Raw genomic sequence first — 14999 nt, 5'->3', positions numbered from 1 at the left:
CTTCTCCAGACGGAATATTCTTCAGTCCCTGTGGAATCGTGGGATTAAGGGGTTTTTTTTTAAGTGAAAAGATTTGGGTTAATTCCTGACCGAAACTGACAGCTTGAATTGTGAAGGTGTGTTCGATGAGATCCTCCAAGAAATGGAAGACAGCGATGAAAGAAAATAAAATGCTATTCCAAACTTAAAGGAGCACATCGAAACGTGTTCAATGAATATTACGCATTATACAAATATTTTAAATTTTATTTGCAACTTCACATGTACAAGTTGTACATTCATAATATGCATGATCCAACAAAATACACTCTGGACTCGAAGTTATAGAACTGTGTGGTAAATCAGAATGTGTAGGCATGCTTGCAGAAATTCACAAAACGAATGCATTTCTTCAGTCTCCGTCCCGCTGGGTCACTGTCTAATCTTGCAATGAGTTTGTCGATCTGGCGCTAGGCTTCATAATTATTTATTAATTATCTGCATCCCTGAAATGAATTTTTTTATTAATATTTGTAAACTCCAACTTGCTGTACATTACAAACAATGCAAAGTAATTACACCTGTCTCATTCAGAAATTTGCAAAGCAAGATTGAAAATATAAAAATAAAGGCAAAGCAAGTGACATTTACACACGACATAATAAAATATATCACATTTATAAAAATTTTAAAATACAAGAAATAAATAAAAAAAACGTTCATGTGCTGGGGTTATAACAGTGCGGCGGGTTTACGGCTGTAGGTGTCTGACATTAAACTTAAGCACTGACTTCTTGCTCTCGGTGTAAAATTATGTTTCTGGAACTTTATTAATCGTAATTCTGCATTTTAAAAACTGACCTGTAAGAGCCGTGTTTTACACACTTAATCGAGCTTAGCTCCAAGAATTATGGCACATGATTGACCCTTCCCTCCCACCCCCCCACCCACCCCCCCACCCACCCCCCAAAAAACAGTTCCGATGATTTATCTTAAAGATACCATTCAGTAATTGCCCTGTAGAGATACGAATTTAGAGATACGATGTTGGTGATCGTAGCAATTCACCAGCTTCTTGTTCCGACAAGTGATTGCTCTCTCTCTCTCTCTCTCTCTCTCTCTAATTTCGACGAGACAACTCACTTTTTTTTTGATGTAGGGTCACCCAAATGGATCAAATTAACCTACAAACCCCGTACGTTTCATTTTTGGAAGGTGAGGGGGGGAGGAGACCGGAGCACCCGGAGGAAACCCACGCAGGTCACGGGGAGAAGGTACAAACTCCTTACAGGCATGCCCGGGTTCGAACCCGCGTCGCTGGCTCTGTAACAACGTTGCGCGAACTTCTACGCTCACCGCACTACTTCTGATATTTACAGTATTGCACTTGACTGCATTTTAATTGCGTTCCACCGTAAAAAAAAATTCATGAAAAGCTCATTTGCCACATTAAATACTCCAGGCTACCACCGATATCAGTACCGTTTAATCTACACTGTACCCGTTACTTCAAAGAGATTTGTTTTCAATTTTGTTCAACAACTCATTCTATCCACCATGCTATGATTTTTTTTTTTCTTCTTCTGCGCTTTCTCTTTATTTTATTGTAAACAATTTATAAATCGATTGAAAGAAGAAAAATCAGGAAACATTCGAGTTTCTTCCCCCCCCCCCCCCCCCTCCCAACCACGTCCAGGTCTTAGTTCAAAAGTCGCTGCTGGAGTTCTAACTGGAAACTAAAGCCAGTCGTCGCGTCAAAATACTGCCAGGGACCTCCTCGAGAAACGTCGAGTTCATATGAGGAAAGAGAGAGAGAGAGAGAGAAATTATTGCTGCTTCCTGCAAGAAGATGTCTCGGTTCGTTCAAGAACCAACCCGTCCTGGGATTTTCCGGCATCTTTCTTCCGTGACTTCATCGAAATCCAACAGTGCTTCTATAGAAATATATATTTAATGGGGTATTGTTACGTGCAGTGAACGGTCCTTGAGCACTGGGGGGGGGGGGGGGGGCACCTTGGAGAAACAGTTACATCTGCATTCAGTCCCTATTTATTTATATCGAAGAGAGAAAGCGCTCTTGATTATTTTTCTTTATTTTCAAGTGGAGACCAGCCCCAGCCAGGTCATCTTGACAGAGTTCCTCCTTCAGTTCGGTGTCACCGTGAGAGCGGGTAAACTCAAAAATGCGAGATGAAATGGTTAGAATACTCCGAACCAGGCTTCCCTCCTCTATCTTTCCCCAGCATCTCGCCCTGAAGTGTCGGCAATTTCGCTCAGGTCTAAATTCGGACTGGGTGTTGATACAAACTGTTCATGGACATATAAACGCGAGTGCATCGACACAGATTGGACCAGTGGCCGAGCCCCAATTGAAAGGAAAGCAAAACGTTTATTTGTCGTGCTCCGACCTTGCAACTGAGATCGGAGCCTTGACAGCAATGAGGTGCGGTCTCTCTGCCCCAGACCAGCCCCCTGCCCGTTTGCCCCTCGGGCAGAGCGGGCTTCGCCCTTGTCTGTGCCTGTCTGGATGAAAAATGGGTGCTTTGTGTTTGAGATTGTGAGAGCTTGGCTTAGACTGGTTTTCAGAAGTGCTCTTGAGATCCGGGCATGGAGTTGCCTCCCGTGTTGGGACCTTGCATTTGCATCTTGTAGTGCAACTGTTGATAGTAGCAGAGGAGTTTCTGAAAGTGACAAGTTTGACACTGGTCGCCAGTCGGGCACTGGGAGTGATGGGGGTGGGGTGGGTGCAGACGGTGGCAGCCCGATTCGGCTGATTGTCAGAGCCCCAGGGCCTCGGCATGCTTTCTGGCTTTCAGCCTCAGGTCGGCGATGCTCGAGTTCTTGCTGCTGGTCTTGACGGCGGCCGCGGCGGCGGCCGCGGCTGCAGCCGCCGAGGCGGACTCCGCGATGGAAGCGATCTGCAGCCCGAACGGCGGTGGGGGGAACATCAGGTAGGGAGCATGCGCCGCCAGGTGGTGATGGAGGTGCGAGTGCGCATGCGCCACTCCGTCCAATTGGAGTTGCGCCTGAACCTGGAGTTGAAGAGAGAAGTGGAAAAAAAGTTGGGGTTGACTTTGGTTTTGCAGTTGGGGGGATTCATAGTCAAGCTAATTATGCACAAACAGATCATCTCTCGGTACCTTTTTAAAAGAAATATCTGACAGCAAGTCAGAGAAATTTTCATTTGACTTCGTTTTATTTTATTCCCCCCCCCCCCCCCCCCCAATCCTATCTAACCCAAGAGGCGCTGGACACGGTGGCTTATGGTAGAGAAAAGTTAAAGAAGTTGATGTATGTTACATTCTAAATGTCGTTTTACGTGATAATTATGGGACCTTTACCTTTTCACCCCTCCCTTTCCAAAGGTGTAATATTTTAAAATGCTGATCCCGCAGGGGCTGTGGGCTTTGCACCCCTTGATCTACCTGAGATCAAGGACGGCTTCTGGCCTGCTGTTATCGGACCCTTGAAAAGCAAACTCCACTCCATCTGATTAAAAAAAAACTTTCTCTGTAACTCGGCTCTGCTCTCTTGTGCCTTGTTGAAAGATGCTTGAGATGTCTAGCTGGACTGCTCGCAAAACAAACCCCATCACTGCATCATAGACTTAGACTTTCGAATTACCAAAGCAATTTTTTAATTCTTCTGGTTCGGATTGAATTAAACTTCTAGAATTATATCACAATCGATTTAAGAAGATAACTTCATCGTGAAATATCTCACTGTCGCTCTTGTACCAGAAGCATCTAGCTAGGTGAATGAAGCTAGAAAAGATGGTGATAGATATGTAATACGGTGAGAGAGAAAAAAGAGATATAAACAGCGCGATGGAGGACTGCGGTGATGAGGAGAGCTGTATTGTTAAAGTGGACTCGAGGTTTCTTGGAAGCAAGCACAGGTGCAAAAAATAACCTTGAAATCACTTTGCAAAGCGTGAACACTCTGTTACAGCAAGAAGCACTGCCAATAGCAGCCCACTAACTATAAAGGAGACTGACTCCCGACTTACAATATCACCTTATTTACACTTCCCAATGTCTAGTTTTCTGGAACATTCAAACTAGATGAAAACGTTAGTCTCACACTACCCTACCAAATAAAGAGCTTCTTATCAGCTCCCAAACTGATGACAAGAAATGAATGCAGCCAACAAATTCAAACTCTCCCCCCCCCCCTTTTTCCCCCTTCCAATCAACATTTTAAAGCTTACATTTTTTTATTATATTCTAAGTTCTACTTTCTCAATATAAACTAGATATATTTTCACTGGCACTTCACCAGCGGTTTCCTTATGGGGTTTTATATAATTATGTCAGCATGAAGAGAATAGATGGAATAGTTTTTTTTCTGGGGTAAGGGGAATCTAGAAAGAAAGGATCGGGGCTTAAGGAGAGGGGGAATGTAAAGGAGTTCTTCAGTTCTGTTTTTCATATCGGAGCATATTTGAAATGTGCTGCTAGACAATGTGGAAGAGGCTCATGAAATTAGGATGTTTAAAAGATGTTTGGAAGAAGCTTGCGAGGAAAGGGGGAGAGGGATGCAGGCCATAATAATACAGATGGAATGAGGGTTGCCCAACCCATTATTTTGCTGGAGCCCGGGTTCTCAACCTTTTTTCTCCCTGAGCTATAGGTGCTCTGTGGTTAGTAAGGGATTACTTAAGATGTGAGAGACAGGCACAGACAGACAGGCATGAATGATCTAAGAGGTAATGTGGAAAAACGGAGAGTGATAGAGATAAACAGGGAGAGTGTGGGGGTGGGGGGGGGGGAGTCAGATGGAGCCGGAATCATACAGTGGAGCCTCGTATCCATATCTCCTATTGTACACTCATGCTATGCCTTGGTAGATAACTATGATATTGGAGAATATAGGACAACTGAGCTCAATAGTAAGGAAGAGAAACATGACTGAAGCAAAAATATGAATGATAATGTTCTCTTGCATTGGGTTCTTTTTGTTCAGATGGCATTTGTTGATGTACCTTATGTCTGTCTGAAATAATATCAGTTAAAGAGAAGGGAAGAATGAAATTTTCCGGAAAGAAAAGTGAGTGACACCTTTTGGCAGGTTGACGTGCCCCAAGCAGTCTATAATGTAAACTCTACCGTGCAATGTAAATTCCATTCAGAATGTTACAAAATATTTGTAAAGGCAGCCCGGAGAAAGACATTCCTGGTCCAATTGCATGCGCCGTTTTCATTCCGTCCAATTACACGGAAGTCTGGATCTGATCATAATCCTGACCCAAGCAAAATGTGTTCTTTGTGCAAGATGTATCCTTCTTCTTCTCGCTGCCAAACTACTTATCAAATTGCCTTCATTAAGCTGCGCAAGAAATTAATTGCTAGCACGATTCTTTTTGCCAGTCTTTACAATTTTGGCATTATATTGCTGTTGGGGGGGTGGGGGGAAGTGGGGAGAGTCCCATGATGAGCTAGGCAGGGGTTCTCAACCTTCCCGCCCCCAACTCACATACCACCTATGCCATAGGTGCTCTGTGGTTAGTAAGGGATTACTTAAGGTGGTATTTCTGATTTGAATTTAAATTTTCAAACACTGTGAGGACCTTTTATGAATTATTTTCCGAATCTCTGATTTAATATGAATGCAGAAATGCTAATATAATTGACTAATAAGGTAATTTATTATTTTGATTGGGGTTTTTTTCCTCTCCTTGCCAAACAGCTTCGTTGTTGTAGTGGGCTTAGATCTTTTCTTCACAATGAAATATTACTGTAAGATCATTTCTTTAATTGAGAATGCGGAGCACCTTGGATGAACTGGTATGATTTATGTGTCATTTATTTTTTTTACTTTTAATATGTATTCTTATACACTCTGTATTTTTCAATTTCAATTAAAAAATTGATAAAGAAAAGAAGGTGGTAGGTGAGTGGAAAGGAGAAGGTTGAGAAGTACTCGAGGAAGGAGCGGGTGACACTCATGTTTTGCGGGTAAGCGAGAAGGGTTCAATTCGTTCACTGCGAACCAAAGGATATAGGCATGTTCGACGCGGTTTAGCGCTGGCCACATTACCCTTTGATAAAACGGACTAAATCATCAAATCTTTCGAGCGATGCATTTGGGAGAATTGCAGCACTGAAACATGGTCCGTTTATCCCAACCAGGCGCGACTGACAATATTACATTCAAAAGTGAGTTCCAAAATTTAAAGTCGTTGTCAACTGTGTGAGCGTCACTGATTCACAGGAGATTCGAGTGGCCGCTGGGAACGTCGCAAGAGCCAATTCATAATCAATTACTAAACTGGTCTGCTACACGCTGGACAAAGAGAGTAGAGTTAAAACAGGTACCTGTTGGAAGGGCATCCTTAACGCTCCCATGTTGACGTACGGAGCAACGCGGCAGGCGTCTAAATGGTTTCCCGTTCCCAATATTACTCCTGGCAAACGGGAGTGAGAAAGGAATGACATTGTCAATGCAAAGTCCGTTGTTAATGTTTGCAAACTGGGGGAGAGGGGATTTCTTCGGCGTGAAATCATAAAGGGTGATCTTGCTTTTCAGTTTCCACAGAACACCTTCTTGCCAATTTACGTTTACAAAAACATCCTGCATGACCACTCTCCTCGCTCCCAGAGTTTGTTTCAGACATTAGGAAACTTTTGAACTGAAGTCCTGCAATCATTGCAAGGTCGTATCAAAAGCGATGTGGGCAAGACCAGGCCACTCCTCCACCCCCCTCCCCAAAAAAGTTATTCACAATAAATAATTTATTAAAGAAAAACGTTTTATTTTCATGCCCTAGTTGTTCTCTAACTGCACTGGTACCTTGCCCCTCTGTTGTTTGAGGGTCTTTTAGTGTCCGGGATAAATATTGTCCCAGATAGCAGGAATGACTGCTCGGTTCCTCGCATTAATGCAAAGGGATCTTACAGGGAAAGGGCTTGGTTCATGTCAAACCTCAGATCCATGTCTGAATCCATGTTTAAGAATCACACCTGCACATTCAATGGCATTCAGACGCCAAAGTTTACAGAGACTCATTATTTCCCACAAATAAAAAAATTAAAATGTAACAAGAATTCGAATTGGGAAAGGCCTTGGGAATAATTTCGAGGGAGTGTCCTCTGTTAAGGGGGGGGGGGGGGGGGGGGTGGGATTCCCGGGAAAACAGACCAACGTGTCTTATTATCTGGTCTTGCTTTGTCTGGAGGGAATTCTACTCAGAATTTTTTTTTAACACAGCTTCTGGAAGCAAATGAAAAGCACATTTAACTCTGGCACACCCCAGCCGCGTATCCCTTTTAAATGCAGTTATATTTTTCTGATTCGGGGATGGGAGGGGGTTGTTGTTTCGGTTTGAAATAGAAAGCTCTCCGTTTTCGCTTCATGAAACCGAACCCGAAACGAAGCACGAAAGTCTGCAGACACCGTGGTCGAAGTAAAAACGGGATTCTGGAGAAACTCAGCTGACCAGCTGAGCGCACGTTACGGAGCAAAGATAACGATACATAACCAATGTTTCGGGCTTGAGCCCCTTTCATCCTGCCGAGTTTCTCCTACATTGTGTATCTACCCGAAATTAGTCAGCCGCGGGTTTGGGGGAGGGTTAGGTTGATTGGGATATTGCAAGTTCACGACAAACAATACCTTTATGCATTTGATTTTCTTGCTTCCGACATTTGGCTCGTCTATTCTGGAACCAAACCTGAGGAGGGGTGGGAGGGGGAAGATGCATTAAAATCGGTCCCGAAGATTAATCGATAAACATTGCTTTGATTCACTTTGTCAACTGACGAAGACTGATTTCTATACCACCATGTCACTAATGTGAAACAGTAAGGTAAATAATCTAATCACAGAAACCGCTGCGATATCTTTGTGGCCTTTCAATAAACCGCCCTCAGAAAATGACAGGCATAAATTAACTTATTCTTCTGACACAGATCGAGTAAATAAACAGTTTTGTTTGTATATTTGACAGAGTGTAACGCAGTGGAAAGTTGCTCTGCTTGACAGCAGCGAATCTTTTTGGGATTTTTTTTTGGTTTGTGGACGGCGAAACGAAAGCTTGGACGCTTCAATCTGACCAACCCTGCAGACATCACAAGCATGTAAAAAAATATAAATCCATCCTTTGATCTCTGCAACATTTGCCAAATGATCACGCGGTTAATTAATATTAATTGCATTTCCTAGATCAAATATACCTCGAAGCTCCCTTTAATTGCTTTAATAATGGTCATTTGAAATCGTATAATTAGTGAATACAAAAACTTCAAACAGCATTGTTTAATTACCCAAGATACCTTCGTAATGCTCTGTAGTGTGTTCTGGGCTCAATGAAGCGGATTTACTGTTTAAAGTAAGGATTAGGTCACAATCGCCAATGTAAATATGGAAGCTACATCATGGCAACTCCTCAATGTCTTTCCTGCGTCGCTCTACCCGATGCATTTGAATATCTCAGCCTTACCCAAATGTTGAAAATGCGGTATTAAATCTAATAAATATTCCTTCTCCCCTCATCCCTTTAAATATACAATAAATCAACTGGATTTCATTCACCGATGGATTCAACTGCTACAACTTAACATATTTTATTTTAAAGTATATATATTTATTGAGGTGATTCAGCTCTGCCACGGAGTAGCCACTGGACTTACAAAACAACGTGAACTTGGTTGATTTGGACTCGTGTAACGTGTGACATCTGAAATCGACGGGGTGATAGCTTTAAATTTACCAAGCCGCGTCAGGAAACATTTTTTAATTAAAATAATTACGGTTCAGTTATTGTTTTGTCATCAGGGATGGGAAGTTAAGAGGTTTACGAGTTTAGAAAATAAGGCCAAAGTTATTACCTCCCATCCCATCCCACCCCCGGACCCCCACCTCACCTCCTCTCTCCCACACAGAGATAGAGAGGGGGTGTGGGAGAGAGAGAGAGAGAGAGAAAGTTTTAGTCAAAATTATGGGCGGTAACGGTGGCCCTTAAACAGAAACACACCAATCCATTAACACATTTAATTGGTTGGAAGCCGAAAGATATCCACATGAGCGTAAATGCAGTAATAATGTATTTACAGAGGAGAATAGGGAGACGGAACGGTTGGTCGAACCCATTGGGTTAAATCTCGTGAGATACACAGATCAATTACAATTAGAGGCCGAATGTCGATTTCAAATATGTTAAGTTAAAACAACTACATTGTTTCAGCCCGTTTTACACAATCAATGCTTTATTAAAGCACCACTAAATGCTGCGTTTTGGAAACGGCGGTAATATGATTTCTTTTTGATTTCCATTAGCGACAGTGAATAATGACATTTAATTTAGACCTGCGCCATAAACGAAAATATATTATGTGTAATTGAATTACCGGCTGGCCCTCACTGCTCTCATAAGTTTAAATTACGCAATGACAGATGCTTGGTGAGTCTTTGGAGGACACCGAAAGCTGCAGGTTAATAACACCTATGTTATCCGCAGTCGCCCGGATTTCGTTAAAATGGATTTTGTTGCCGACTTATCCTCACTAATCCGCAGCTGATGTATTCTATTCTCCCGTTATCCGGGAGAGTTACAGTCCTTTAACCGGAGAATGGTCTCCTTCTGGGTCGAGAGTTATATTTTTCCCCTTTTATCCGGAGAGTGCTATTTGTCGTGGTATCCGAAAAGTTATATCTGTCTAGTACTCCCTGCGACCGACTATTTATATTTCCCAGTTTTACTCCCGGAGAGTTAGACCCATCCCTGCCTTTTCTGCGAGATAAATTGTGGGCAGTTTCTCCCTATGACAATTCACCATGCCACAGTGAATGACAATGGTCCCTCTCATTCACTGACGAACGGATTCAATTACGCCGAGTCGACGAGAGACAATTTTATATTTGATCTCGCGAAAGGCTTTAATTCTGCCGAAATTATATCAAGTCAGGGCGCGCTGACCCCATTTACCGTGAGAATGGATGTCGCGTTACTAATCGGCGCTTACGCTATTAACCGGGGTAGGTGTCTCCCCGCTCCAATCTATCCTCTGTCTATCTCTCCATCTCCGTCTACTTGTTTGTCTATTTGTCTGGCTTGGACACCTCCCCAGAGATTTCAATTTAAAACGCAATTTGGCTGGTAGATAATGCGCCCCCCAGTATTTTAGATAATGCACACTTTCCATAGAGAAGCAATTCATCATTTCCAATGCAAAGCGTATACTTACTTAGTCAGTTAAGTTGCTATTTCCTGCTTTTAATCAACCCTAACGTTCAAGTCATCACATTAAATGTAGTGTGTGTTTCCCGAAATGTGATCCAAGGTGCTTATTTCTCTCTTGTCTGCTCCTTTGCTCGTTTAACACTAGTTCGATGAATACGAGCTGGGGACGAGTGCTTGAACATTCTAGCCGTGTACGAGCCGAAATGATTATATTTTCCTTTTTTAAAAAATATTCGTTTTTTTTTAAACAATAATATCATCATCTGGGATTTAGTCTCAGACATAATCCTAAAATCTTAGGTTAAGTCCAATTCGTTGCGAACAGACATAACTGTGATTTGTGATTAGACTTTGAAATCCTTCTGTTTTGAATAATGCAGGGCTACCAACACAAGTAAGCCGCCACTAGGATGAAGTGACGTGAAAACGCTCTACTTCCAAGACAAAAATCTCCCTTTGTTGGTCTTTTACCTGAATTCCAACTTCGCTTTGCAGTGTTAAATGCAATTTTATTTTAGGACTATTTATTGTTTAAAGACGATCATTAATGATGGTCGATAAACCGCGTGGGTCCATAAACAAGTCTCCCTCTAGGGTGTTGTTAAGTCTTCCCATTGAACCCAGCTCACCTGGACCCTAGCTTCGGACAACCCTAGTCTCTGACTCAGTTCTTCCCTCATGAAGGCGTCCGGATAATGAGTCTCATCGAAGAGCCTCTCCAGTTCATTCAACTGTTCCAGTGTGAAGTTGGTCCGGCTACGTCTCTGCTTCAACTTTGTCTGCCCGTCCTCGTCCTCCGATTTCACGTCCTCTCTCTTCTCTTTACATTCATAAATACCTGAAACAGATGAATTTGTCTGGTGACCCAAGACTGCAGAAGGTGGGGGAAGGGATCTCTCTCTCTCTCTCACACACACAGAGAGAGAGAGACACGCGCGCGCACGCACACAAGTACACACACACTCCACATATGCACACACAAGTACACACACATAGTGTACATACACTACACCCACAAGCTGGCACATAAATATAACTTCTGTATTAACTATTGCAGCCGCAAACTGAATAAATCTGATGGATCGACTATAATCGAAGGCGGTGGTGAGGATGAGGGGAATTAACCATCACTATAACTTACAAAACAAATTTCCCCTCTCTTTTCTTTGGAAGTTTCCCCCTCTTTTAATGCACAACCCCATTCCCCTCCCAGCTTGTCTTTTGACAAAGTAGTGGGATGAGTCGGTGCTAGTTCTGAGCAGGAGTTAACTTTTCTTTCCGAATTCTCCGCAGCTGCACCCATACCCGGATCTGTCTGATCTACTTGTTCTGTTTAGTATTCTCTCGATCTGAGTCTCACGACAGAGGCCTGTAAAAGGGACGCGGCCTCCCCCCCCCCCAAAAAAAAATCTTTCAGGGTAATTGGCGCGGATGGGAGAAAAGTCGCACCTTTAAAATGTCTCACTGACATTTTATTCCTTCAAGAACAAAGCGGCACAGACAAGTAAACTCTATGTTCCAATTAAGGAGCCTAAACACGCGTGCGGGTTTTGCTGTGTTTTGTTTCCCTCTCTCTCTTGTCATTACCCGCACAACACACTCTTTGATCACGGTGAGTGCCAAACAGCATTTGTATTTCAGTCTACACCACAACACGAAAGCTTCCAACTGCCAAACACTGTCAGACGGCTGAATCCTATAATCGAAGATAGCAGAATTTCCACCTTCCCCTGTTTGTTTTATAACACGTCTCCATTATGTTCTGAAGCATGGCCTGTACAATTCGCCGGGCCACCCTAAATATACGATTACTAGAATCCACTAGCCGGCCATCTGTACAAATTGCAAACTTTCTTTTTCGTTGTCCCCCGTTTTGGTCATCTGGTTTATTAAGCATTGAATTTCTTATCCGCACCGTCATGCCGTAGGGATCGATGAAGGGCTGGCTCGCCCATTATTGCGGGACTTATTCTCTCGGTGGCCGAATTGAGGGGCGGGTTGGCGGGGCGGGGGGGACACTACCTTTCCAGGCGCCCTACTTTAATATTTGCGGAGGATTCACGCCGTCAGGGAAACATTCATCGGTATGCCCGTCTCCTTTCCGAATTTAAGATGTTTAAAAAATCGTGCTGTGCAACTCCATGATGTACACGTTCACCATAAAAATAACGCCAGTTTATTTCTGCTCCTGTTCTTCACTTTACCGTAGCCGAGCCCTGCATTTCCAAATACTTTCGCCAAAATAAAGTGAAGGAATGAACGTTAATAAATTAATGTTCGGCTTTGTCCCTCTCGGCCGTTTGAACCATAAATCCCTGGATTGTGCCGTACAATTCTGGCTTATTTGTCCTGGTCGGGATTAATGCACGTGTTATCGCAGTCCTTTCACTGCTGGTGTCAGATCTTGGTTCTGATAAGAACGCGAGTGTATTTGTTGAACACAATTTATCGAGTGTCAGAAAATACTTATAATTCAGAACGTATTTGAATATTTCGTATTTATTTACCAGCGAGACGGCGTTTTAGATCAGTACATACATGAGAATGAAAGGCGAAGAAAAGCACATTTAATGTTCATATAATTATGTTTCACGCTGAAACTCAAATGGATTTTTTTTGTATTTCAGTGTAGCTTGAAGGTGAGAATCAAGAGAAGTAGAATCTGTCACAAGAAATGCTTTGATCTTTCAATATCCTGTCTTGCCAAGTCTCGGTGTTTGTTTAACCCCAGGTTTTCCATAATAACGTTACAGGAGAATGAAATCCGAGACTATTATAAATGAATCTTCGCCAAGTCTCCCCTGAACTATATGATTCATAATAAACTATCCTCTTTACACCAATGGAGATTGCCCTCCTTGTTTAAAATCTCTCTGAGATTTGCAGTTCATTCGATCATCTGGGGTAATTACATTAGAAGAAGACGATGCCATGATTTCTTTCAAGTCACTGGCTGGATTCTGCACAGATATGAATGGCAATAAAGAGCGGCCGAACAATGTGTTATTACCTTCAATTGAATAAAACTGAAATATTAATATAGATTGGACATAATGAATGTGGTATACAATACAGCACTTCACAAATGCTCTCTTTAGCACTGAAGGCCTCAACCTTATAACACAATCGCTGTTTTCTATAGAGTTTCTTTAATTTCTGCGCATTTCGCATTCCAATTGAGGACATTTTAAGTAGTTGCCAGACTTTGTAAATATATATATATATTAGATACTGCAACGCTGTGTGTGTGTGTGTGGGGGGGGGGGGGGGGGGGGTGTAGGCGTCACATGAATCCCATCACCCAACAGTGAACGATCTTTGTAGTAAACATCCATGTGCAATTTCGGTAGACAATTGAACCGTGAGCGCATTTGACTTCACATCTGATTTTAAAAATAAAAAAATATCCCCCACCTTCTCCCTATTTCTCCCTCTCTCTCTCCCCCTCCCCCTCTCTCACTTTCCACACACACACACGCACTCTCACTCCATTGTTTTTATTCTTCACTTTTATAGTGAATTAAAATATTAAAGGGGGGGACAGCAACGGTTACTTTCTCAATTGAAACGATGGGAAATGATTGTCTCCGATTAGATCCCTTTAGCTGATAGTTCGGTGATTTGCCCGGTCGTTTGTTGGGTGAGTATAAAAGAGCAATTGGGAAGAGAGGGGGTCGCATGAAGAGCGATTATTTTTTGCCAACCACTCGCTGTGGACGAGCTAGGCGGCAACAATGTCTGAGACGTTCAGCAGTCCGTCGAATTCATGCACTTTTGAACTGTTAATATCCTTGAGACATGCGATGGGATGGATGGATGGGGTGGGGGGGGGGGAGTGAGGTGGGGGGGGGGGAACCACGTAATCTACGCCATTCCAATGGTCTGTACAAATACTTTCATCCATCACAAGCCCCACCGCAAGTAATCTCCGTTTCCCGGATCATTGCAGCGAACTTTTCTGTGCAGGGACCGTAGTCGGTGCGCAATCTATATAAAGCCTTGGAATAGGCCGAGAGGAATGCTTCCTGTCTCTTCAAGACTGTAACTTACTCGGAGTGAAATCGGGTGGCGTATAGACATTTCTATCAACTTGCCACACCGCACACCCGGACGCGCGCACACGCACAGACAGACCAAACACAAAGGTGCTTACCTTCAGAAGTTCGTGCCGAATTTAATTCTTTCACCTTCTCGTTCTCACTCTCTATATCCTTGTAAATGTGCGTCGGGCATTGAGTGGTGTCTGTGATGTCCTGGCAACTGGAATCGGAGCCGCTCAGTTCCCTGGAACGAGCTAACCCGCTCTCCAAAACTTCCCGATATGTGATCGCCTCTTTCTTATCTTTGTTTTTCTGGTCGAAGGATTTGGAGACGAAGGCGGTCAGCTCTTCCATGGCTAGCTCGCTCGCTTCTCTCCACGACCAGGCTCCGAGCCAGGCGCAAAATATCCTCCTCCCCCCCTCCACCTCCGATGGTTTTATAATGATGACTTGTTATTTTACTGAGCACCTTGTTCGATGATATTGGAACGGGTGTTGCGAAGGGAGACTGGCCCTGGTGTTATGTGTTACTATTTGAGATCAGAGTATTTATACTTGGCGATCAAAGCCCACCCCCCCCCCCCCTTCCTCTCTCGCTCCCTCCATCTCCTCAGCAATTATTCAGCCGGGTACGTCTCAGACGCGTGGATCTTGCAACCTGTACATCTCACCGCCACCTCCTCCCTCTCCCCGCCCCCTTCCCTCTTCCAATATTCCAGGAACCGAATAGGATTCTTTTAATTTAATTACAACCCTATTATTGCGCTCCCATTACTTGGATAAACACCCCAGACGTATGG

The 14999-nt window shown here is 43.3% G+C and overlaps 1 protein-coding gene across 2 annotated transcripts; it reads right to left on the bottom strand.

Annotated features, from left to right (window-relative positions):
- Positions 1 to 256: 256 nt before the first annotated feature.
- Positions 257 to 14702, bottom strand: shox (shox homeobox). 2 transcript variants are annotated; one of them, XM_069892545.1, is made up of 5 exons: positions 14313 to 14702; positions 10789 to 10997; positions 7594 to 7651; positions 6297 to 6385; positions 257 to 485 (listed from the first exon to the last, which is right to left on the bottom strand). In XM_069892545.1, the coding sequence occupies exons 1-5, from the start codon at positions 14551 to 14553 to the stop codon at positions 474 to 476; spliced, it is 609 nt and encodes a 202-aa protein (XP_069748646.1). In that variant the 5' UTR covers positions 14554 to 14702; the 3' UTR covers positions 257 to 473. The 2 variants fall into 2 exon arrangements, with proteins under 2 accessions (XP_069748646.1, XP_069748645.1); XM_069892544.1 differs by lacking the exon at positions 257 to 485 and adding an exon at positions 2655 to 3011.
- Between the last annotated feature and the right edge of the window lie 297 nt (positions 14703 to 14999).

Source organism: Narcine bancroftii, chromosome 7, assembly GCF_036971445.1.
Source record: "Narcine bancroftii isolate sNarBan1 chromosome 7, sNarBan1.hap1, whole genome shotgun sequence".
NCBI lineage: Eukaryota > Metazoa > Chordata > Chondrichthyes > Torpediniformes > Narcinidae > Narcine > Narcine bancroftii.
The sequence above is the reverse complement of the archived record's forward strand: the minus strand, read 5'-3'. Positions and strand labels throughout refer to the sequence as shown.

Bases quoted from the DNA above. Each gene is read 5' to 3' on its own strand.
- shox (XM_069892544.1), bottom strand. From the start codon at position 14,553: ATGGAAGAGCTGACCGCCTTCGTCTCCAAATCCTTCGACCAGAAAAAC. The intron at 7,652-10,788 runs GTGAGCTGGGTT...ACCCCTCCTCAG, and splicing joins TGTCCGAAGCTAGGGTCCAG to GTTTGGTTCCAGAATAGACG. The intron at 3,012-6,296 runs GTACCTGTTTTA...CTTCAACTCCAG, and splicing joins TAAGGATGCCCTTCCAACAG to GTTCAGGCGCAACTCCAATT.